Raw genomic sequence first — 23,532 nt, 5'->3', positions numbered from 1 at the left:
TTGAAATTCTGCACTTGTGAAAAGCTGAAGAAAAACATAAGTTACCAACTAACCTCTGGCAGTTTTTTTCCCACCAATCCTATTCCAAACTCCAAACACTTGGAAAATACCTCTTTCTATATACTTGCCTCTGAGGTGACAGCTGAAGGTCTGAGCTGTGGAGTTGTTTAGAGGGGTGAGGAGGAATGATTTGTTTTCCAGTGCCCGGGGCTCTGTCCAAAAGAACACACAGTCACTCCTGACCTCATTGGAGCCAATCAGGTCTGGACATTTTGAACATTCTCCTCTAAGAGACTGCCTAACAGGACAGTCAGTATCCCCAGGAAAAAAAATGAGTTCACCACCCAAAGTAACAAGGCATTTGTTTCACAAGAAGACAAATACATCTCAATTATTGATTCCAACATAAACAGAACAGAGAACCAGGAGCTTCCAAATTAACCAGTTAATATATTAGAGAACATAAGAAAAGATATTAGCAATATGAAACTTGAACAAACAACATTTTTTAAAACAAACAAAAATAATAATTAAAAAAATAAAAATACAATGCAATAGGTTGGGATAAATAGAAGAAAATGGTCAAATTCAGATATCAGAATGAGGAAATCACTCAATATGAAGAAGGAAAGAACAAGAAACTTTTTTAGATATGAAGGAAAAGCTAAGAAATTCAAAGAATAAAATTAGAATTTTCCAATCTACACAATTGGAGTCTAAGGAAAAAGAAGAAAAAGGAAAAGGAAACGAGAAGCTGGGCACAGTGGCTCCTGCCTGTGATCCCAGTGCTGTGGGAGACCGATGCAGGAGGGTCACTTGAGCCCGGGAGGTTCAAGACCAGCCTGGGGAACACAGTGAGACTCCCATCTCTACAAAAAAGAAAAGAGGTAATAGTTGAAGAAACACACACACACACACACACACACACACACACACAAAGATCTTAAAGGGATCATGGAGCACAAAAGAGGAAAGATGAGGAATATCATGGATGAGGTGGCGTATACCTGTAGTCCCAGCTACTTGGAATTCTGAGGTGGGAGGACTGCTTGAGGCCAAGAGTTCAAAGCCACAATGTGCTATAGTCATGCCTGTGAATGACCACTCAACTCTAGCCTGGGCAACATAGCAAGATTTCATCTCAAAAAAAACAGTCTAACATAAAGAAAATGTTAAAACTTCGAGAGCATAACAAATAAGCCAATAAAGGAGGCAAAATGGAATAATAAAAATAATCCAAGACAAAGCAGAAAAAAAAAGAGGGGCAATAAATAGATGAGAAAAATAGCAAACAAAGGGCAAGATGGGAGATTTAAACGCACTAATATCAATTATCACAGTATATATAAATGGTCTAAGCACCCCAATTAAAAGGCATAGATTGTTAGAATGGATACAAACCAAATCCCACTATATAGTATAAACAAGAAATCCAACTTAAATAAAAAGTCACCAACATGTTAAAAGCAAAAGCCTTTTCAAAAAGCAAAAGGGTAGAAAAAGATATATTAAGCTAACACTAGTAAAAATAAAGCTGAACTTGCTATTTTAATATCAACAAATACTTGAGAGCAATGAGGATTACCAGGGATAAAGAAGATTATTAGATAATGATAAAGGAGTCAATCATAAACATCTATGCCCCTAAAAACAGAGCTTCAAAATACATGAAGCATGAACTAAGAGAACTGAACAGAGAAAGAGAATAATCCACATTTAAAGTCAGAGATTCTATTAAAAGGATATCGTATTTGAATGATAAATATACAGAAAGAGCTATAGGATAGGAGATTTGAACATTATCAAACTTCTTGATCTAATGAACATTTTATAGAACACTTCCCCCAAAATATGAGTGTTATTTTTTTTTTTTTAAGACGGAGTTTCGCTCTTGTTACCCAGGCTGGAGTGGAATGGCGCGATCTCAGCTCACTGCAACCTCCGCTTCCTGGGTTCAAGCAATTCTCCTGCCTCAGCCTCCCGAGTAGCTGAGACCACAGGCACGCGCCACCATGCTCAGCTAATTTTTTGTATTTTTTTAGTAGAGACAGGGTTTCACCATGTTGACCAGGATGGTCTCGATCTCTTGACCTCATGATCCACCCACCTCAGGCTCCCAAAGTGCTGGGATTATAGGCGTGAGCCACCGCGCCCGGCGAGTGTTATTTTTAAAGTGCACATGAAACATTTAACAACATAGGCCATTTTTTTGAGACATAACATAAATCTAAGTAAGTCCTCAAGTATTTTAATTATGCAAGATATGCTATCTTATCAAACAGGAGGCACAGATGTAAATAACCCATAAGACCTAAAAAAATTAAAATCTTTATTTAGATGTAATTTATATATTAGCAACACATGACTGAAAATTATTTTTAAAAACAATACTAAACATTAAATATTCAGAGATAAATCTAAAAAAAAATGTGCAAGAGCTATACAGCAAAAACTACAACTAATTACTGAAAGAAATCAAAGATGGCCGGGCGCGGTGGCTCAAGCCTGTAATCCCAGCACTTTGGGAGGCCGAGGCGGGTGGATCACGAGGTCAAGAGATCGAGACCATCCTGGTCAACATGGTGAAACCCCGTCTCTACTAATACAAAAAAAAATTAGCTGGGCATGGTGGCGCGTGCCTGTAATCCCAGCTACTCAGGAGGCTGAGGCAGGAGAATTGCCTGAACCCAGGAGGCGGAGGTTGCAGTGAGCTGAGATCGCGCCATTCCACTCCAGCCTGGGTAACAAGAGCGAAACTCCGTCTCAAAAAAAAAAAAAGAAAAGAAAAAGAAATCAAAGATGATCCAAAATTCAATGGAGAGATATACCATGTCCCTTGATCAGAATACTCAAGATGTTAATTCTCCCCAAATTCATCTTTAGATTCAATATAATCCCAGACAAAATCTCAACAGAAACGGAAAAGCTAATTCCAAAATGTATATGGTGCCTGGTGCAATGGCTTAGGCCTGTAATCCCAGCACTTTGGGAGGCCAGGGCAGGTGGATCACATGAGGCTAGGAGTTCAAGACCAGCCTGGGAGACATGGCAAAACCCTGTCTCCACTAAAACCACAAAACTTAGCCAGGCGTGGTGGTGCCCATCTGTAATCTCAGCTACTTGGGAGGCTGAGGCATAAGCATCGCTTGAACCTGAGAGGTGGAGGTTGCAGTGAACTGAGATCCCACCACTGCATTCCAGCCTGGGCAACAGAGTGAGATTCTGTCTCAAAAATAAATTAATTAATTAAATTAAATAATATTTATATGGAAGTACAAATTAACCTACAATAGCCACAACTTTTTGAAAAAGAGCAATAGCCAAGCAGTGGCTCATACCTTTGGTCCCAGCACTTTGAGAGGCTGAGGCAGGAGGATCACTTGAGCCTAGGAGTTCGAGACCAGCATGGGGAACAGTGAGATCCCGCCTCTACAAAAACATAAAACAATTAGCCGGGCATGAGGGTGGCATGTGCCTGTGGTCCCAGCTATTCAGGAGGCTGAGGTAGGAGGATCACTTGACCTCATAGGTTGAGGTTGCAGTGAGCTATACCACTGCAGTTGAGCATCAGTGACAGAGCGAGACTCCATCTCAAAAACAAAAAGTAATAAATTTGGAGAACTTACACGAATTTCTTTTTTTTTTTTTTTTTTTTGAGACAGAGTTTCATTCTTTTTGCCCAGGCTAGAGTGCAATGGCACCATCTCGGCTCACCGCAACCTCCACCTCCCAGATTCAGGTGATTCTCCTGCCTCAGCCTCCCAAGTAGATGGGATTACAAGCACACACCACCATGCCTGGTTAATTTTTTTGTATTATTAGTAGAGATGGAATTTCACCATGTTGGTCAAGCTGGTCTTGAGCTCCTGACCTCAGCTGATCTGCCCACCTCGGCCTCCCAAAGTGCTAGGATTACAGGTGTGAGTCACAGAACCCGGCCAACTTATACTAATTTCAAGAATTATTATACAACTACTGAAATCATGACAGTGCCATATTAGCATAAAGAGGAACATATAGATCAGTAAAACATAATAGAGCATGTTAAAATAGACCCATACACATATATGGTCAGTTGGTTTTCAGCAGAAATGCCAAGGTAATTCATTGGGGGAGGAATAATCTTGTACTAAAACTGGCTCATGCCAGCTTGCAAGAACCTGTTTGCAAACCTCTTCCTCACTCCACATTCAGTGATGTCGGGTTATTAGCTTGAGTGCAGCCTGGTGTGAATAGTTACATCACAGACATTGACAAATGCTACAAACTGGGAAACTTCTTTCTCCCTGGATAGCTGGTTGTTAAACATTTATCAGTATTCCACTGGAGGTGTTCATGATCTTGATTGTGATGATGATTTTACTGGGTATGCATACATTAAAATTCCTCAAAATGTACACTTCAAAAATGTGTAATTTATTGTACATCAATTATAACTCACCAAACTATAAGGCAAAAAGGATGCATGATAAAAAGTTCCACATCTACACATGCTCAGAAATTTTGCCACATAAAGACACACACTGGAAATCGTTAGGTCTGATTTATGTACTAAGTAAAAGGAACAAAGATCTAACAGATGCTCTAAAAAATGTATAAAGTGAAAGTGATCAAAGTATGCATTATCTGTAAAAATATTTAAGATCAAATAATAAAAGGAAAATGAACTCAATACATTACAATTAAAGCTTATATATATGCTATTAGCATCACAGATGTTGAGGGTAGATCAAAGAATGCGTAAACATGCTAAGTTATTGTATTTATTAGAGAACTTCTTAAAAGTGATAAAGACTTAAAAGGAAACAGAGTAAGTGGGATAAACTGAAATAAATCAAGATGGTAGAAACGTCCAAAGACATATATGGTTGCAATAAATGTAGATAAATTTAACTCACCTAGACAGAGATTGACAATTTAAAAGGAGACACCTAAACATAAAGACATGTGAAAGTTAAAACTTTACAGAAAAAAAAAGTCAAATACCAGAAAAAGTTGGTATTACTATATTAATATCATATGACAGACTTAAAAATTAAAAGCATTATTAGGGATAGAAAGGGTTGTACATAAGGATGAAAGATTGAATTTACCAAAAAGATATACTAATTTTAAGCATATATGTACCAAATATCTTCAAAATATAGAGAACAAAAAATTGACAGAATATAGGAGGACGTTGGCCAAGCATGGTGGCTCATGCCTGTAATCCTAGCACTTTGGGAGGCCAAGGTGGGAGGATTGCTTGAGGCCAGGAGTTTGAAATCAACCTGGGCAACATAGTGAAACCCCTCATCTCTAAAAAAAATTTAAAAACAAAATTTAGGCAGTGTGTTTGCACATGCTTCTAACCCAGCTACTCAAGACACTGAGAAGGGAGGATCTCTTAAGCCCAGAAGTCAAGACTGCAGTGAGCCAAGATCCCACCACAGCACTCCTGCCTGGCTGACAGAACAAGATACTGTTTCAAAACACACACACACACACACGAGAACATTGATAAATCACCAGTATAGTAGGAGATTTTCACATATTCCTTTCAGTTTTTGACATATTCTTTCTGTTAATTTTGACATATTAATTTCAGTTACTGAGAAGCCTAGAAGAGTTAGACCTAATTTTATAGACAATATGTGTGTATGTATATTTACATACATATATGCATGAGAGAGAGAGGAGGGACAGACAGTGTTACATCCAAAAATGGGAGAATAGATCTATTTCACATATACCAGACTGTTTATAACAATTGCTGGCCGGGCACAGTGGCTCATGCTTGTAATCCCAGAACTTTGGGAGGCTGAGGCAGATGGATCACCTGAGGTCAGGAGTTTGAGACCAGCCTGGCCAATATGGTGAAACCTCATCTCTACTAAAATTTCAAAATTAGCTGGGCGTGGTGGCAGGTGCCTGTAATCCCAGCTACTTGTGAGGCTGAGGCAGGAAAATCACTTGAACCCGGGAGGCAGAGGTTGCAGTGAGCTGAGATCGCAACATTGCATTTTAGAGCCTGGGCAACAAGAGCGAAACTCTATCACACACACACACACACACACGTGTGTGTGTGTGCCCAGGTACTATGGCATAAAGAATCAAAAAATTTCAAGAAATAGAATCATTTTTTAAAAATGTTTTTGATTGAGACGGAGTCTCACTCTATTGCTCAGGCTGGAGTGCAGTGACACAGTTATAACTCACTGCAGCCTCAATTTCCCCAGCTCAAGTGGATCCTCCCACTTCAGCCTCCTAAGTAGCTGGGACTACAGACATACGCCACCATGCCCGGTTAATTCTTGATTTTTGGTAGAGACAGGGTTTCGCTATGCCTCGGCCTGCCAAAGCACTGGGATTACAGGTGTAAGCCATCGCACCCCACCTGAGATCACTAATGTGCTGGTAAATACCTTCAGAAAATACAAGGAGAAAATATGGCATACAAATATTTTCCAAACTCAATCATAGAATAATTGCCTTTTCCCACCGTCCCTCTTTTACTTTTTTTGCAGGATGCTTATTAACATACCCAGGAACTTTCCTTTTTAAAGAATTCACCATCACCCTTCTAAACATTCATTCTTGCTTCTTGTGAGGCTTGTTTCTTGACCTGTTGACATTTACTCTACAGGCTATGGAAGCTTGCAAAGATGCTGGCTTGGTGAAATCCCTGGGAGTGTCCAATTTTAACCGCAGGCAACTGGAGCTCATCCTGAACAAGCCAGGACTCAAACACAAGCCAGTCAGCAACCAGGTGTGGCCTAACAGCTTCCACTGGGGTGTGGAGAGTAGGGGCAGGATTTACTAACACCAAGAGCCTCAGCTGGGAGTCTGGAAGGCTCATGATTGCTCCACCTAAATCTCATCATGGGACCCTGTGCAAGTCTTTAGCCTTCTTTCTATTGGTGTCACTTAATAAACAGACTTGGAAGTTCAAACCCAGGCAAAAGTAACCAAAAATGTTTTTGAAGAAGCAATAAGGGAGATAAGAGTTACCAGATTTTAAGATAGAGCATAGAGTCTTTAAAGTAATGTAAGAATAGTACAAGAGCCAACATATGAATAAGTGGGAAATAACAAATAACTTAGAAACAGGCTCGAGTATAATAAAAAGCTTAATACAGAAGAAAGTAGCACAAACTAAGGGCAAAGGGATACCTTTTCCAGTAAATATTGTGAGAAAAATGGCTAACTGTGTAGAAACAAACCTAGATCTTTGCCTCATAACTCCAAGGTTAATGTATCTCTGATCAGGAGCTTAAGAAGAAAGAGAAAATTATTTGTACATTCTACAAAAGAATTTTAGGTTTCTGAAGCTGCAAATGGAAGATAGAAGATAGAAAAGGAAGCCATAAAAAATCATAAAGAAAACTTTGATGAATTTAATAGTACAAAAATGCTAAACTAAAAATACTAGGAACAGTTAAAGAACACACAAAAATAGATAACCATATTTTGTAACATAACAAAAAAGCCTCATGTCCTTGTGAGTTAAGAGTCTAGGCCAGGCGCAGTGGTTCATGCCTGTAATCCCAGGACTTTGGGAGGCTGAGGCAGGCGACCATGATGTTGGGAGTTCAAGACCAGCCTGACTAACATGGTGAAACCCCGTCTCTACTAAAAATACAAAAATTAGCCAGGCATGGTGGTGTGCACCTGTAATCCCAGCTACTAAGGAGGCTGAGGCAGGAGAATCACTTGAACCCAAGAGATGGAGGTTGCAGTCAGCCAAGATCACATCACTGGGCAACAAGACTCTGTCAAAAAAAAAAGTAATAAAAATCAATGAGAAAAAACACTAAGGCTCAACAAAAAAAGGAGTAAAAGAAATGAACAGAAATTCACAAAAGACAAATTGCAACACTGGTAAACATGAAAAATGTTAAACTCACTATTAATTAGAGAAAGTTAAATTCAAGTGTGATTTTCTACTGCACATCAAATTAGCAAAGTTTTTGTCTTATTAATGTTTTTAAATATAATGCCTTCATGTAGGCAAGTGATGAAATGCTAGTGAGCACAAATTGATTCAGCCTTACTAAAAAACAATTTGGCAGTACGTATCAAGGCCCTTAAAAAATGTTCAGTCTTCTATTTCTAGTAATATATCCTAATAAAAATATCAGAATCCTCAGATAGACTGATGTATGTTTACTACAGCATTGTTTATAATGGAAAAACAATGGGAACAACATAATACAAAAATTAAGGGAATTATTAAATAAGTTACAAGACATTCATTTTATGTGAAGTCTTAACAAAAGATGTTCCTGAATCCATTTTAAGGAAGCAAAATGAACAAGATATTAAAGGACAGACTAGGATGCAAAATGTATAGAGTATGAAGGAGATTCTATTAATAAAATGGATTTTATTGAAGAATAGTTTTTTAACTATAAAATTGCCTTCAACAACATGGCCTTGATTTTGTGCTCCGCTCTCCAATGCAACTACATAGGTTGAGTGCCATCCATATTTCACCCAGCCAAAACTCCTGAAATTTTGCCAACAACATGACATTGTCATTATTGCATACAGCCCTCTGGGGACCAGTAGGAATCCATTCTGGTAAGTAAAGCTTCAGGAAGCGTTTCCTTTGGCGTAGAGTGTGAGGCTCGCGGGAATGACTGTACTTGATTGGAATGCCTTTTGGTTTGCCTCTGCAACCTGTTCAAGTCACTGTCTGTATATATGAATTACAGCTTTTCATACTTTCCTCACTGAGACGTTGTAAGATCGATCACATTATAGGTATGAAATTGCCTATCAGTGCCTGCTATATAGGACTGGTCAGTAAATGTTAGTTTAATTATTATTTGACACGGGAGCTTCTATGGCCGTGTGTTGCAAATTTTGAATTTTTTGATCTCTGTATTCAGTAGTGATACTTCTCCTATGATGTGTTCCATAAACTTAAGTAAAAATTTTTCTGCTCTAAGATGATTCCAAAAGTTGTGTCTCTATTTCTTCCACTTCAGTCTTCCTGCCTTTCCCTATATGCCAGCTCTCTCTGTAAGACTCACCAAAAAATATTATTTACCCTTTGAAGGAGGCAGCTCCATAAACTTGCCTCTTTTGATCTTCCCATACTAAGAGTAACTCTCCATTCAATGCATACTCTGCACTCAAAGAAACCGGTTACAGGTGACCTGCAGTGTCGTGGTAGGTGACTGGGTGAATGGGAAGACAGAGGAGAAGGGTGGTTGATTGACCTTTGGTTCTCATTGAGCAAACTAATTATGATTCATGTTTTGATATTTTTAAGGGTGGACGTTTCTATTCCTCCTTTGTTAAAGGACACCCTTCTAAACTCATTGGGGAAAAAGTACAGTAAGACAGCAGCTCAAATTGTTTTGCGTTTTAACATCCAACGAGGGGTGGTTGTCATTCCTAAAAGCTTCAATCCTGAAAGGATCAAAGAAAATTTTCAGGTAAGAGAATTGTTTTTGGAAATGTGAAAAGATGGATATGTTTGCTTTTATAGAATGTTATGTTCAGCCTAACAGGAAATTTGTAATGCTCTCATATTTTATTTTATACCAGCTTTTTGACCTGTGTAGCCCATATCTAGGTTTAGCTTTCACTGGATTTCAGACAACTTCTAGTACTTCAGAGACTGCTTTGCTACTTGTACACTATCCAGCTCCCTCATATTTTCTTTTTCCTTATCTATTTTTTATTTCTTTTTAAAAAATTTTTTTGTAGAGACAGGGTCTTGCTATGTTGCCCAGGCTGGTCTGGAACTCCTGGCTTCAAGCGATCCTTCAACCTTGACCTCCCAAAGTTCTGGGAAGATAGGGGTGAGCCACTGTACCCAGCCTCTTCCCTTATCTGTTGGCTCTTGGCACTGCCTACTCACTTCTCTACCCACACAACAGAATTGACAGTGAATAAAATTTGGAATTCATAATAGTCAACTTTCCACCTTCTTAATGGCTCTGGTAAAAGTTGAGGACAAATTTGAAAATTATTGAAGAGGACCATTTAGACTCTATGAATGCTAAGTGCCTTTATTTCCCTCTATAAGTAATCTATGACCTGCATTGTAATTTCCAGATGAAGAAAGAACTAGACAAAGGGGGAATTCATTTATTCTGCTACTACCAAAGACTAAATGGCTAGGTAAATACACCCATAGAAAAGTACCATATAAAATTAATTACCCATTAGTTAATAATTTATATTTCAAAAGTAAATTGTTTAGCCTTACTCATAATTAAAGATAAATAAAAAATAAGATACTAGTTGTCCCTTCATATTAGAAAATAATCAAAATACTTGATAATATTTGGGGAGATAGTATATGAAAATATACTATTGTTAGAAACATTAATTGGTATAAAATTTGGAAGAGTAAGGTATCGTTATTTCATGTTCATCAAATTCAAATGTACATATTACATGATTGATTCATATGTGGAATCTAAAAAAGTTAATCACACGAAAGTAGAGAATAGAACAGTGGTTACCAGAGGCTGAGGTGATTGAAAAATACAAAATATTACCCGGGCGTGGTGGCACATGCCTGTGGTCCCAGCTACTTGGGAGGCTGAGACAGGAGAATCGCTTGAATCCCAGAGGAGGAGGTTGTAATGAGCTGAGATTGCTCCACTGCACTCCAGCCTGGGTGACAGAGGGAAACTGCATCTCAAAAAAAAAAGAAAAAAGGAATAAATGTCAAGAGATCTATTGTATAATAAGGTGTCTATAGTTGATGATGATATAGTGTGTTCTTGAAAAATATAAAGAGAGTTCATGTTATGTGCTCTTCCCACAAAAAAGATAACTATATGAGGTAATGCAGTTGTTAATTAGCTAGACTTAACCACTCCACAATTTATAGATATGTCAAAACATCACGTTTTATAGGATAAAAACATACAATGTTATCTGTCAAATAAATTCAAATACACATATCCATTGACTCAGCAATCTTATCCTATAGATGTATTTGCATATATATACATGTATCCACACACACAAACACACAGATGTTTATTATAGAATTATTTTTATAATTTTTTAAAAACTCAAAACTATCTTCAACCGGATTTTATAAAACAAGCTATGACATATTTGTACACTGAAATATTACATAGCCATTTAGAAATATAAGTACTGGCATAGGAAGGTATCCATAATATTAGACAATTACATCTTCAGAGCCTTTTTGCTACATGATAGAATGCAGCTCAAACTTAAGCAAAGAAAAAAAAGATAATTTATTGTCTCACATAACCAGAAAGTCCATGGGTAGATCAGAAATGGCTAGACACAGGTACTCAGATGATTTACAAATATATTTAGTTCGTTCTATCTCTTTCTCTCTCTCCCACTTTCTCCTTTCTCTCCACCCACGTGGTGGCACAGACAATTCCTAACAGCTCCAGGATAATCAATTACTCATATTCAGTGAAGAGTGAAACAAAGGCTTCTTTCAGGGTCTCTACTAATCCCTGATTAGCTCTTTGTGGGTCATCCTCATATTACCCACTGGGCCACTGAGTAGGATACCCTGATTGGCCCCCTGGGCTACATCCCTACTCCAGTGCTGATGGAGGTAACAGACAGCTCCACTGGAAGAGGGAAGGAAAATTCATAAAAAAAAAAAAAAGGAAGAAAAGATGCTGAACAGTTACATCAACTCCTGACAATGCTTTAACATTTGCCAAAATGCCTCATACTAAAAAGTGACTGACACCCTTTTCCACAATCTTAAAAGAGAACCAGATCAACTGCATGACTAATATGTAGGTTCACTGAAGATTAAAACAAGTGTTAATGTACTTTTCGGGGACTGAAAATTTTGCTGTTGAAAAATTATGAGAGAGTGTTACAAGTGACCTTTGCAATGGAAGGCATTTGAACTTTATGGCATGTAGCCAATCACGATTTTGTACCAGAGAAAATGCCACTCTCCTTGAAATTTTCATTGCAACTAATTCTGTTATATTCCATATGTTTCCATAGCCTTGATAATAACAGAATGGATCTCAGAGGTTACATATTCCAAGAAAATATAAAAGGGACATAGATTTAGAAGGAAAATGAGAATGAAAATCACGGCCAATTCTCACTCTTTTGGGAATAGATTTACTCAATAACCATGAATTTTGCTGGGTATGAAACCAAGAAGCAACAAAATTAAAAATTATGCTCTCTTAGAATATAGGCAAAATAAACTGTTAAAAATATTTTAAAAGAATGGCAAACAGCAATAAAACATAAAGAATAAAGGGAAAAATATTTTGATGATAAAAGAAGAACAAAAAAAATATGTGTAATAAAGAGTTAAGACTGGGCACAGTGGTTCACTCCTGTAATCCCAGCACTTTGGGAGGCCGAGGCAGGAGAATTGCTTGAGGCCAGGAGTTTGAGACCAGCCTGGCAACAAAGCAAGATCCTATTGCTTTAAAATTTAAAAAAAAAAAAAAAAAAAATTTAAGGTAAACCAAAGTTTAGGCTGGGCATGGTGGCTTAGGCCTGTAATCCCAGTGCTTTGGGAGGCCGAGGTAGGTGGATCACCTGAGGTCTGGAGTTTGAGACCAGCCTGGCCAACATGGCAAAACCCCATCACTACTAAAAATACAAAAATTAGCCAGGCATGGTGGTGGGCGCCTGTAATCCCAGCTACTCAGGAGGCTAAGGCAGGAGAATTGCTTGAACGTGGGAGGCAGAGGTTGCAGTGAGCCAAGATCACACCATTGCACTCCAGCCTGGATGACAAGAGCGAAACGCTGTCTCAAAACAAACAAACAAAAACTATGAGTTTAAAAACTAGATAAAATTAATGGTAGAAATGAAGAAAACTAATATGGAGCCAGAATATTTTAAAAGTTAAAATTAAAAAGGTATGTATGAAATTATACCAGGTGCAGTCCAGCTTTGTTGCTATCATCCATTGTCCTCCATTCTTTGAAGGTGTTATCTCTGGGCTGACTTTCACTTTCTCTAACACTCTTCTTCTCGTAATTCTTTGTGAATTCAACATCCACACCAGTCATTCTCTGCCCTTACCTGACAGCTCTTTGACTTCCTCTCCCATAAGAATCTTGTCCTATATATTTCAACCACTCATTCCCATGGCTATCCCTTGGAAATTGCAATGACAAATGCCTAACAAATCCTCCATAGCCTCAATTTCAAACATCTTCCTCTCTTTCCTACACTAGCAATTGTTCCTCTCTACTGTTTTAACTCCCACCAGCATGCACATAGGTAGTAACCTCCTATCTGAAAAAATGAAATCCAATCTAGACTTACTTTCCTCTCTATTATCCATTTCTCTCTTTCTGTTTCAAACATCTTGAAAGAGAAGTTGTTCCTGATGCTTCTCATTCCGTTCCCCCACTGTCTCGTGAACCCATTCAAACCAAGCTCTCACCCTGACCATCCACTGGTACAGCCCTTGTCAAAGTCACCGGTGACCTCCACATTGCTAGATCCAGTAATTCTCAGTCCTTGTCTCACTCGATCTTTCAACCGCATCTGATACAGTTGACATTCTCTCCTTCTTCAGACATTTACTGAAATGGAAAACTGTAGGAGAAGCAGTTTGAGAGGGACCCTCAGGAGCTCAGTTTTGTAATATGAGATCCTCATTCACTTAGGGTAATTTGTGCCATGGGAGAAAAAAAAAAGACCACCGAAAACCAATCCACATAAAACAAGAAAAAAATTACATAGAAATAATGTACAGAGGATGAATTTGGAAGCTTATATTAAGATTGAAACCAAAGTTTATGAAAGTAAGTTTACTTTTATTCTCAACACAATGTAGGTTACAATTTATGTTTACTAACTCAGAAGAAGCAGGAATCTGTGTTGATTTTTAAAAATATGCTTCACAAAATTACATGACAACACAACAGGACATCCTCTATTTCACAAAAGATTTGCAGAACGTTCATAAAGAGAACAATTCTTACAAAAATTTTGGAGGGCTTCATCTGAAGGATATTTTTAATTCTTTAATATGTTTTCAAGTCATGCTCTTTTGATATGTCTATCAAAGTAGATTTTAACTGTGCAGGATTCTTTTTTAAAAAAAGATCATACCTATAATTAGAACAAGTTATATTTTTCTAAGATCATTTTCCAAGATCATTTTCATTGATTTAATAAAATCCTGCATCTTTGCAAGATTTGCAACCTCACTTTGCCATTAGGTTATACCATATATTTACTGGATAAGAGGCTGACCCACCAAGACTTAAAGGAAAGGACTAGCATTTAGCAAAAAGGAAGCCTGGGTAAGGATTCATTTTATAGGCAATTCATTCATTTTTATATTGTGCAAATTTTTGATTCCTTATGTACTCATAAATGCCAATACTTAGATAATAAATCATTTTTTAAAATGGTTCTCTGAAAAGAGTACTTGGAAAGAATCCATGGAGGGATAATCAAGTAAATTGTATTCCCCCTATACAATGAAGACCATGGCTAAATGATCATATTGTGACAGAACCATCACTGAGGTCACTAAGATATTATGTGAATAAGGGAAAGCTGTAGAATCATAAAGATATGGTCCAATGACTGCATTTGCCTCTTGAGGTGTGTAGTGTTTGGGAGGAATATCTGGGAAGGGAAATAAGACTGGGGTGATGAGTGACAAGACTTTCATTATTTATTCCGTGTAGGTCTATGTACTTCTACAGTGTTTCATTTCTTTGCAAAGACCATATATTTATGTACTACTTATATAATTAAAATATATTAGTCATTAAATATATTAAAAGTTAAAGGATAGAAAGATAAAATAATAAAGAGAAGATAGGTTATATGCAGATAACCCAAATGTTAAAAATAAAAGGAAGTAAAAATAAAATATATAAATGTTAATAAAAGACAATTATAAACCAGAATATTAATAAAGTATGAAAGCTAAGAAAAATAAAACAATGAAAATTAGAATAAAAAGGTAGAAGAGACATCAAAATGATGAGAGAAATCATTTCAACATAGCAAATTAAAAGTTAAAAACAAAACAAATTAAAAGTTTTTCTTAAAAGCAAATTAGGCCGGGCGCAGTGGCTCATGTCTATAATTGAAGCACTTTTATAGAGGCCAAGGTGGGAGGATCACTTGAGCTCAGGAGTTTGAGAGCAGCCTGGGCAACATGGTAAAACCCCATCTCTACAAAAAATACAAAAATTAGCTGGGTATGGTGGCAGATACCTGGAGTCCCAGCTACTTGGGAAACTGAGGCACAAGAACAGCTTAAACCCAGGAGGTGGAGGTTTCAGTGAGCCAAGATGGTGCCACTGCACTCCAGCCTGAGTGACAGAATGAGACCCTGTCTCAAAAAAAAAAAAAAAAAAAAAGCATATTTGGAGACAGAATTTTCTAAGTGTAAGATAGTAGTTCAGAATCAAAAGCTAAGCATCTCATACAGAAATAAGAATTCTTCACATTTGAAATTTTAGGAGATCTCATTAACATTTGTGGTTTCAGAGAATTTGGAATTTCTTGTAAGATGTCCCCAGAAAGATGGTCTTGAAGACAAAGGGCAGAACAGAGTATCCAGCATCACATCAGTGGGCAGCCCCCCAACACCAGCCCGACTCCTCTTAGACATTTGCAGAGATAGTCATGCATCTTTGAAAGGCTCCCACTGGTGGCCCCACTTTCTGATTCCAAGCTTGACCTCCAAAAATGTTCTATTATTTCCATGATTTCAGATCTTTGACTTCTCTCTCACTGAAGAAGAAATGAAGGATATTGAAGCCTTGAATAAAAATGTCCGCTTTGTGCAATTGCTCATGTAAGTCTGGGGATCATTAATGGGGTACTGGCCAGTAGTACTGAATAGTCATGTGTCAAGCAACAAGACTCATCTAAACCCTGACCTATGTCCATAGCACCAAGGCAAAGCATGGTGGGCCACATGTTCTGAATGTTAACAGGCCTGGGGGAAATACATCCACTACAGGACCTTCCACAACTCTACACTCCCACCAAAAAGAAGAGTCCTGGCATGTGTGGCATTCTATGACTTAGGTTAAGGCATGCAGGCTAAAGAACCTGAGGAGAATTAATTCATTACATACATATGCTAAAACAACAGCAGCACAAATGTTGAAACTTATTTATTTATTCCTAAATATCAAAGTGACGCACAAATTAGAGCAAAGTTATTTTTTAAATTTTTTGAAAAAGAGGCATGATGATGTTGTAAAAAGAGCACCAGATTGAAAACCAAGAACCGGCCGGGCGCAGTGGCTCATGCCTGTAATCCCAGCACTTTGGGAGGCTAAGGCAGGCGGATCACGAGGTCAGGAGTTTGAGACCAGCCTGGCCAACATGGTGAAACCCTGTACAAAAATTAGCTGGGTGTGACGGCACACACCTGTAGTCCCAGCTACTCAGGAGGCTGAGGCAGAAGAATTGCATGAACCCAGAAGGCGGAGGTTGCAGTCAACTGAGATCACACCACTGCACTCCAGCCTGGGCGACAGAGCAAGATTTCATCTCAAAAAAAAAAAAAAAGAAAGAAAACCAAGAACCTAGTTTTAGACAAGCACTTTCTTGCCTATAAGATTTTCGTTTCTAGCTCTACCTATTAGCTCTATTCCCACAAGCAAAATTCCATATACTCCTTCAAAATGTCAGGTTCAGCTAACCAACTGAAGTAGCTCTTTATTCTCTATTATGGGCCCTTTAAAAACATATATATATAGTTTCTATATATATGTGTACAGATCTACACACACACATATATATACTCACATACACACACATACGCATTTCTTTCTTCTTAATCATTCTCTATTAATCTTTCCAGTTCTTCAAATCACCTGAATAGTCATCTTCAACTTGAATCTTTAAGTGAGCATTCAGAAAATCCTAAGATGATTCATATAGTTTGGACACTTACTTTATTAATCTCACTGTTTTTCATCAGAAAGTACACTGACTGGACTATTACTGAATTTCTGAATTAATAAAACAGCTTCCTACTGGAAAATTTCCAGGAGGGAAATTGACATCAAAAGGCACCACCCAGCCTCAAGAACGAAAGAGTAATAAAAGAGTAAACACAAACACATAAATAATATTTTCCCAGAACTAACAGTTATAGGCTAATTAATAGCCCTTGAAGATAAATGATGTCTATTGAATCAATAGTATATGGTTAAGAAGAGAAGCCAGGTGCAGTGTCTCATACCTGTAATACCAGCACTCTGGGAGGCTGAGAGAGGAGAATCACTTGAGGCCAGGAGTTCAACACCAGCCTGGACAACATAGCAAGACCCCATCTCTGTAAAAAATTTAAAAATAAGCCATCGTGGTGCCACACACCTGTAGTCCCAGCTACTCAGGAGACTGAGGTGAGAGGGTCACTTGAGCCCAAGACTTTGAGTGAGCTATGACCATACTCCAGCCTGGTAAAGAGTGAGGCCCTGTCTCTCAAAAAAAAAAAAAAAAAAAAAAAAAAAAAAAAACAAAACAAAAAAACCATATAATCAATCCACCAATGTACTAGTTGTTTTACAGACAGTTGGTGACATTATTCAGTTTGACATTTGACATATTTAAAAGCAATTCTAGCAACATAGGAGAAAAAAATAACTCTTACCAGGAAATAACTAGAAAAATCAGCAGGGTGAAACAAAATTAGGCCCCATTGATCGCAAATACTGTATCATTTAGGGATACTTGGCCATGATTTTTTTCAGCTTTTTGTCCAGTTGGTTTTTTACATTTGAGAATCTTAATATTTTCCATTTTCATTTACAGTGCATGCAGAAAACTAAACCAGGAACACACACATTCCAGACATTTTACAGACCATTTTGCCACTGTTATTTAAGAGCTAAATTCACTGCCATCATTATTATCATCATCATCATCAAGGAAACTTACTTTGCTACTCATCACCTTTCTAGATCTCAAACTTTCAACACACAGGAGGGTCTAGCGAGAGGGGCAAGTAAAAATGCTGATGAGACTGGGTGTGGTGGCCCATACCTGTAGTCCTAGCACTTTGAGAGGCCATGGCAGGGGGACTGCTTCAGCCCAGGAGTTCAGACCAGCCTGGGCAACCATGGTGGCACATACCCATAGTCCCAGCTACTTGGAGGCTGAGGCGGGAGGATTGCTTGAGCCCAGCAGTTTGAGGCTGCAGTGAGCTATGATCATGCTACTGCACTCCAGCCTGAGTGACAGAGCAAGACCCCATCTGTTTAAAAAAAAAAAATGCTGATCAGCAGAGGGTGACACTGGTAATAAGAGTTTCAAAGAGAAATGCCTATGTAGTACATTTGGAGAAACAGGCAGCCAGCGTCAAGGGAGAGGAAATGGGGAGGGAGAAGGGAAGAGGCATGCGTACATGACGCGCCTAAGACATGATTCACCTCTGGGGATTCTGTTCTGTTGATGTGGTGGCCGCCAACCTTCCCTCAACACACTCACATCCAGGGGGCTGTCCAGAGCTTCAGGAAAAGGTGCTGGCTAGAGGGAAAACAATAGAGGAGAGCAGGTAAGAAACAGCAGAGGAATGAATAGGAGAGGGGGAGTGGTCAGTGAAATTCTCAAAGGATGCTAGTGACATATACAGCTGTGCAATTTTGGAGTGACCTTTTTTCTGTGGGGGAATTGTTTTGGCAGGTGGAGCGATCATCCTGAATACCCATTTCATGAGGAATACTGACTGCAGGGAATTCCTGAACAGATTTTTTGCTCCCACGAGTGCCAAGACTATGGGATGGGTAGTCCCCTGGATGTGAAAATGAAAGGAGTTTTACCATCCTGAGGTGAAATAATGATGGAAATGTGTTTAACGTTTGTGTGGTATAAGTGACTTTGAACTGGTCACATTGAAGTAAAAATATTAAAATCTGTTGAAATAACTCTTAGGAAATTATCAACTAATTTGTTTTTAGATCAATATCTTCTAGGTTCCAGACAGAAAAAATTAGACTTCAGAAAAGATGTCAAAGGCAACGTATGAGAACATGTAACTCATGAATCTGGGTAGTACCATTGGTAATCTGAGTTCTTTAAGAGTTAACAGAACAACAAGGTACATGTGGCAGTGTGCTGACAGTGGCCTTGAGGCTTTGGATCATTGGTTATAAAACAGACACAGCCAAGATAAGATCCACACATGCATTATTAACAAGGAAGTGATTTGCTCCACCTTGAGTAGAGAGGTCTACCTGGAGAAAAGTCTTCAAACAGCTAAAAACCAAAGTGGTCAACAAAGCCATCATGACGTTGTTTGTTTCCAGCCAACGTATGTTTATTTAGCTTTTATCCAGCTTGAAGAATGAAAACTTAACTGGATCTCTCTTGCATCCTTAAAGGCTGGTGATGCATACTTACACATCTTCCAATCAATCTTACCTACACTGATTATAAAACCACTATTATGCGAAAAGGCTTGAAACAACCAACAGCCACAAATAAAACCCTGCCTTGTAAAATAGTTCTCAGATGGTTATTTTAAAAGAGGGATTTAAAAAGGAAACTTTGGGAAATATATTGAAAGAAGGTGCTTTATACGATTATTGTACTTAAGACTTTAACAGTGTTACTGGGATAGCTTCTCTAAATTTTGAGAAAGTAGCAAGTTCAAAAGAACACTGGTAATTTTACTGTATGTCCAGTTTAAAGAGTGAATTAGATTACTAGAATTCAGCAATAGAGATATATCTACTTTCAATTCAACTACAGAAATATATTTTAATCATTCACATTAGGTCACTGTCATAGGATGAGACAGTTCTTCAAAAATTATGTTTTCCCGAGATCAGTTGCTTATAGATAATGTTCAATGACATCAAGACATGCATTTCTGAGAAATTATCACTTTTAAAAATTTGATCTATACAGATTGTTTTCACTGATTCCAACATTATTATTTACAACACTGCCCTCTGGAAAATATTTTGTTCACAAGAAATAATAAAGTATAATGATTTGTTGCATCATATGAATCTCCATTCTCTTTCTAAGTTGGGGGAGGGGAAGAATCACCTGAAGCCAATTAAATTAAAAGGGCTTTGATTTAATTCCTGCTGTACATTTGGCACTGGGAAGAGAGGAAAGAAAAGGGGGTGCCATTAGGCATGGTGGCTCGTGCCTGTAATCCCAGCAATTTGAGAGGCCAAGACAGGTGGATCACGTGAGCCCAGGACTAACCTAGGCAACATGGCAAACCTCATCTCTACCAAAAAAAATACAAAAATTAGCCAGGAGTGGTGGCACACACCTGTAGTCCCAGCTACTCAGGAGGCTGATGTGGGAGGATCACTTGAGTTGGGGAGGCAGAGGTTGCAGTGAGCCAAGGTTGTGCCACTGCACTCGAGCCTAGGTGACAGAGTGAGATTCTATCTCAAGGAAGAAAGGAAGGAAGGAGGGAGGGAGGGAGGGAGGAAGGGAGGGACAGGGGAAAGAAAGAAAAAGAGAGAAAGCAAGAAAAAAAGAGGAAGAAAGGAGGGAGGGGAGGGAGGGAGGAAGGAAGGGAGGAGAAAGAAAGAAAGAAGGAAAAAGCGAGAAAGAAGAAAGAGAAAAGAAAGAAAGAAAAAAGGAAAGAGAAAGAAAGAAAGAAAGAAAGAAAGAAAGAAAAAGAAAGAAAGAAAGAAAGAAAAGGGGGTACCATTATAAAAGAGCAGGAACTTGAGTCCTAGTCTCTGTTGTCAAAGCCCTTCAAAATACTTTGAGGGAATTAGTGTAGAGATGAAAATGGAAACAACACCTATCAAAGCATTGTTAAAAGACAGGCATTGGTAAAAAGTGCCACCATTAGTCAGCAAAAAGGTATTTCTAAAAATTGGAGGAGAGCAATCCTCTCTTAGTCATAACAGAGATGGAGGGAAAAGATCTGGAGACAGAAAGTAGGAATGTCAGGAAAGAAGAAGTCTGATGGAAGTTTCTACACGTTCCTTCTCTCTCACTGTCACCCCTCTCAAGCTTCCTATCTGTTATGGGTTGAACTGTGTCCTCTCAAAATTCATGTTAAAGCCCAGCCCCCGTTACCTCAGAATGTGATCCTACATAAAAATAGGGCCAGGTGTGGTGGTTCATGCCTGTAATCTCAGCTCTTTGGGAGGCTAAGGTGGAAGGATTGCTTGAGGCCAGGAGTTCAAGATCACCCTCGTCAATAGAGTGAGACCTCATCTCTACAAAAATTTTAAAATTAGCTGGATATGGTTGTGCACACATGGAGTCTCAGCTAGTTGGGCGGCTGAGGCAGGAGGACTGCTTGAGCCCAGGAGTTTGAGGCTGCAGTGAGCTATGATCATGCCACTGCACTCTAGGTTGGGTGACAAAGCAAGACCTCATCTCTTAAAAATGAATAAAATAGCGTCATTGCATATGTAATTAATTAAGATGAGATGGGGTAGGGTGGAGTAGGGTGAACTCTAAACCAGTAAGACTGTGTCCTCATGAAAAAGGGAAATTTGGACACAGAAAACACACAGGATGAATGCCAGATGAAGATGGAAACAGAGGTAAGGGTGGTGCTTCTACAAGGTAAGAAATGCCAAAGGTTGCCAACAACCACAAGAAACTAGGCAAAAGGCATGCAACAGGTTTCCCCTCGGCCCAGAAGGAATCAACGTTGCCAATACCTCAATCTCAGACTTCTAGCCTTCAGGACTGTGAAACACTACAGTTCTGTTCTTTAAGCTACCCAGTTTGTGGAACTTAGCTATATCAGTTTTACAAACAAATACACCATGCCTCAGGAAAGATTTCCCGTCTCTCTAGCTAACGTCGGCTGTAAAAATGTCCTTACCAAGTCAATCCTTTGCTGAGCCTAAGTATTGGCAACCAATAATCTTGACCTTTTGGTGACTTTTGCAACCCCAAAGAGGTATTTGTTAACCCAAATCAATTTTTCTTATCAGTAGCCTCTGATCAGCTATGTAGAAAGATCCATCAGTAGTGATGCAACCTGCCTGAAAAAGGAGGGGAGACCTACGGCATGCCATGCACCCTTTGAAACATACCGGTCCGCAGAAGCATACCTAGCTGGAATGCAAGGACATCCTGCCCCAGCGCATGGAATGTTTCTGGATCTGCAGTGTTTCTTGATAAGAATGTTTCTTGATATTTTTGTAGTTCATGAGCATAATGACTGGGTGTTCATGTGCATGTGTGAGATGTGCCACCCTCAAACCTTGTTACGACATCAGCACATTACCCGTATGACACGAAAAAAAATGTTCCATATCCCTGACAGTTCTCCTGGAGGGCCTCCTTCAGTCACTGTGGTCCCATCCACAGTGAATGACACAGCACCAGGAGAGGGCACTGGAGTGGCATAGGCAATGATACCGTGTCTTCAGCCTTCAACACGTTGAGGTGTGTGCATTCCAAGGCCACAGTCACAGGGATTGACAAAGTTGAACAAACTCGTATTTCCAAGACTTGGTATTTCTCAGAACTCTCAAAATTTCAGGCTTCTGCTGAATAACTTCAATGTCTGCTTCCTGAATCAGAATCCTCCCTGAATCTGAATGGTAGCCTTAATGTTTCTGGCTCCACACATGAAGTCTCCAAATTCTCACTTTAGCTTCTTCCACTCTAGTCTCTGCCTCCCATTCATGAGAAACAGGATTAGAGGGTAATGCCCAACTAGAGGCTTACTCTCTCACCTAAGGGGCATTTTGGCAAAAGGCTTTTACTGGTGGGCCATATCTCTTCTGGCAGGTCTTATCTCCCTTGGTATCCCTGTTTGGATTCTTCGGAATTCCAGCTTGAGCTCAGGCTGCCCTCCCTGGATGTACTAACAACCTAGCTTGGGGCAAGATTCTCCTTTTTGCCCGGGCACATGCTTGCCTGATTTAGCTCAAAGCAGATCAGACTTTCTTAATCAGGCCATATTCCCTTCCCTCTTTGCCTTCTGCACTCCAAGCTTGAACCAAAACTTGATTCCTTTATGAAGGATTTCACTGAAGGCCACAGGAAGCATCCAGCACAATCTTCTAACCCAGCACCAAAGCCTGAGGCTTGGCAGGAACATGGTCCAACTTTCAAAACTTAAGTTACACTTTAAGTGAATCTGGTGAATGGGCTGGAGCTCTGGTCTGGTGGGGAGTGCTGGGGGTTCTGGGGAGAAAAGGAAGGGGTGGGGGTGTGGAAGGAAGCCCTCCTATCTGTCTTTTATTAATAGTTGCTTATCTTCCTTTTACTCTCTGATTTCTCATCACTCCAGCCAGCAGAGACCAGTCCAGGATGAAGCCTGGGCAGTAGCCTGGGAGGAACCGGGCTTCGGTACCACAGGAGCCCAGGTGCGCCAGGGAAGCACAGAGGTCCCAGCGTGTGAGCAGGAAACCCAAGCAACAGCTCCAGTTATAACATACGTATACATGAGTATATATAAATACATACTCACAGTAAAGTATATGAAGTACACTAATCTGAAATGTACAGCTCAGTGATTTTTTTAAATATATACACACCTGTATTACTCCTTTTTGCATTGCTATAAAGAAATACCTAAGATGGGGTAATTTATAAAGAAAAGAGGTGTAATTGGCTCACAGTTGCATAGGCTGTACAGGAAGCACGATGCTGGCC

The 23,532-nt window shown here is 39.1% G+C and overlaps 1 protein-coding gene and 1 non-coding gene across 4 annotated transcripts in view; both read left to right on the top strand.

Moving 5' to 3' along the window:
• The window catches only part of AKR1D1 (aldo-keto reductase family 1 member D1), a 61,057-nt gene extending 41,123 nt beyond the window's left edge, over positions 1 to 19,934 (top strand). For all 3 annotated transcript variants that reach the window (XM_012447583.3, XM_064373107.1, XM_064373104.1), the window contains 5 exons: positions 6,626 to 6,748; positions 8,453 to 8,562; positions 9,260 to 9,425; positions 15,681 to 15,763; positions 18,610 to 19,934. In XM_012447583.3, the coding sequence (XP_012303006.2) occupies positions 6,626 to 6,748; positions 8,453 to 8,562; positions 9,260 to 9,425; positions 15,681 to 15,763; positions 18,610 to 18,652 (525 nt within the window). In that variant the 3' untranslated portion in view covers positions 18,653 to 19,934. The remainder of the gene's footprint in view (positions 1 to 6,625; positions 6,749 to 8,452; positions 8,563 to 9,259; positions 9,426 to 15,680; positions 15,764 to 18,609) is intronic.
• Positions 19,935 to 22,059: 2,125 nt separating this feature from the next.
• Positions 22,060 to 22,163, top strand: LOC135274539 (small nucleolar RNA U13). The gene has a single exon (XR_010342341.1). It is a non-coding gene; the product is annotated as a small nucleolar RNA U13 (small nucleolar RNA).
• The last annotated feature ends 1,369 nt before the right edge of the window (positions 22,164 to 23,532 follow it).

This window comes from Aotus nancymaae, unplaced genomic scaffold (genome assembly GCF_030222135.1).
Source record: "Aotus nancymaae isolate 86718 unplaced genomic scaffold, 86718_ANA_hifiasm-v0.15.2.pri h1tg000002l, whole genome shotgun sequence".
NCBI classification, from domain to species: domain Eukaryota; kingdom Metazoa; phylum Chordata; class Mammalia; order Primates; family Aotidae; genus Aotus; species Aotus nancymaae.
Note: the sequence above shows the minus strand (reverse complement) of the source record. Positions and strands in the feature narration are given on the sequence as shown.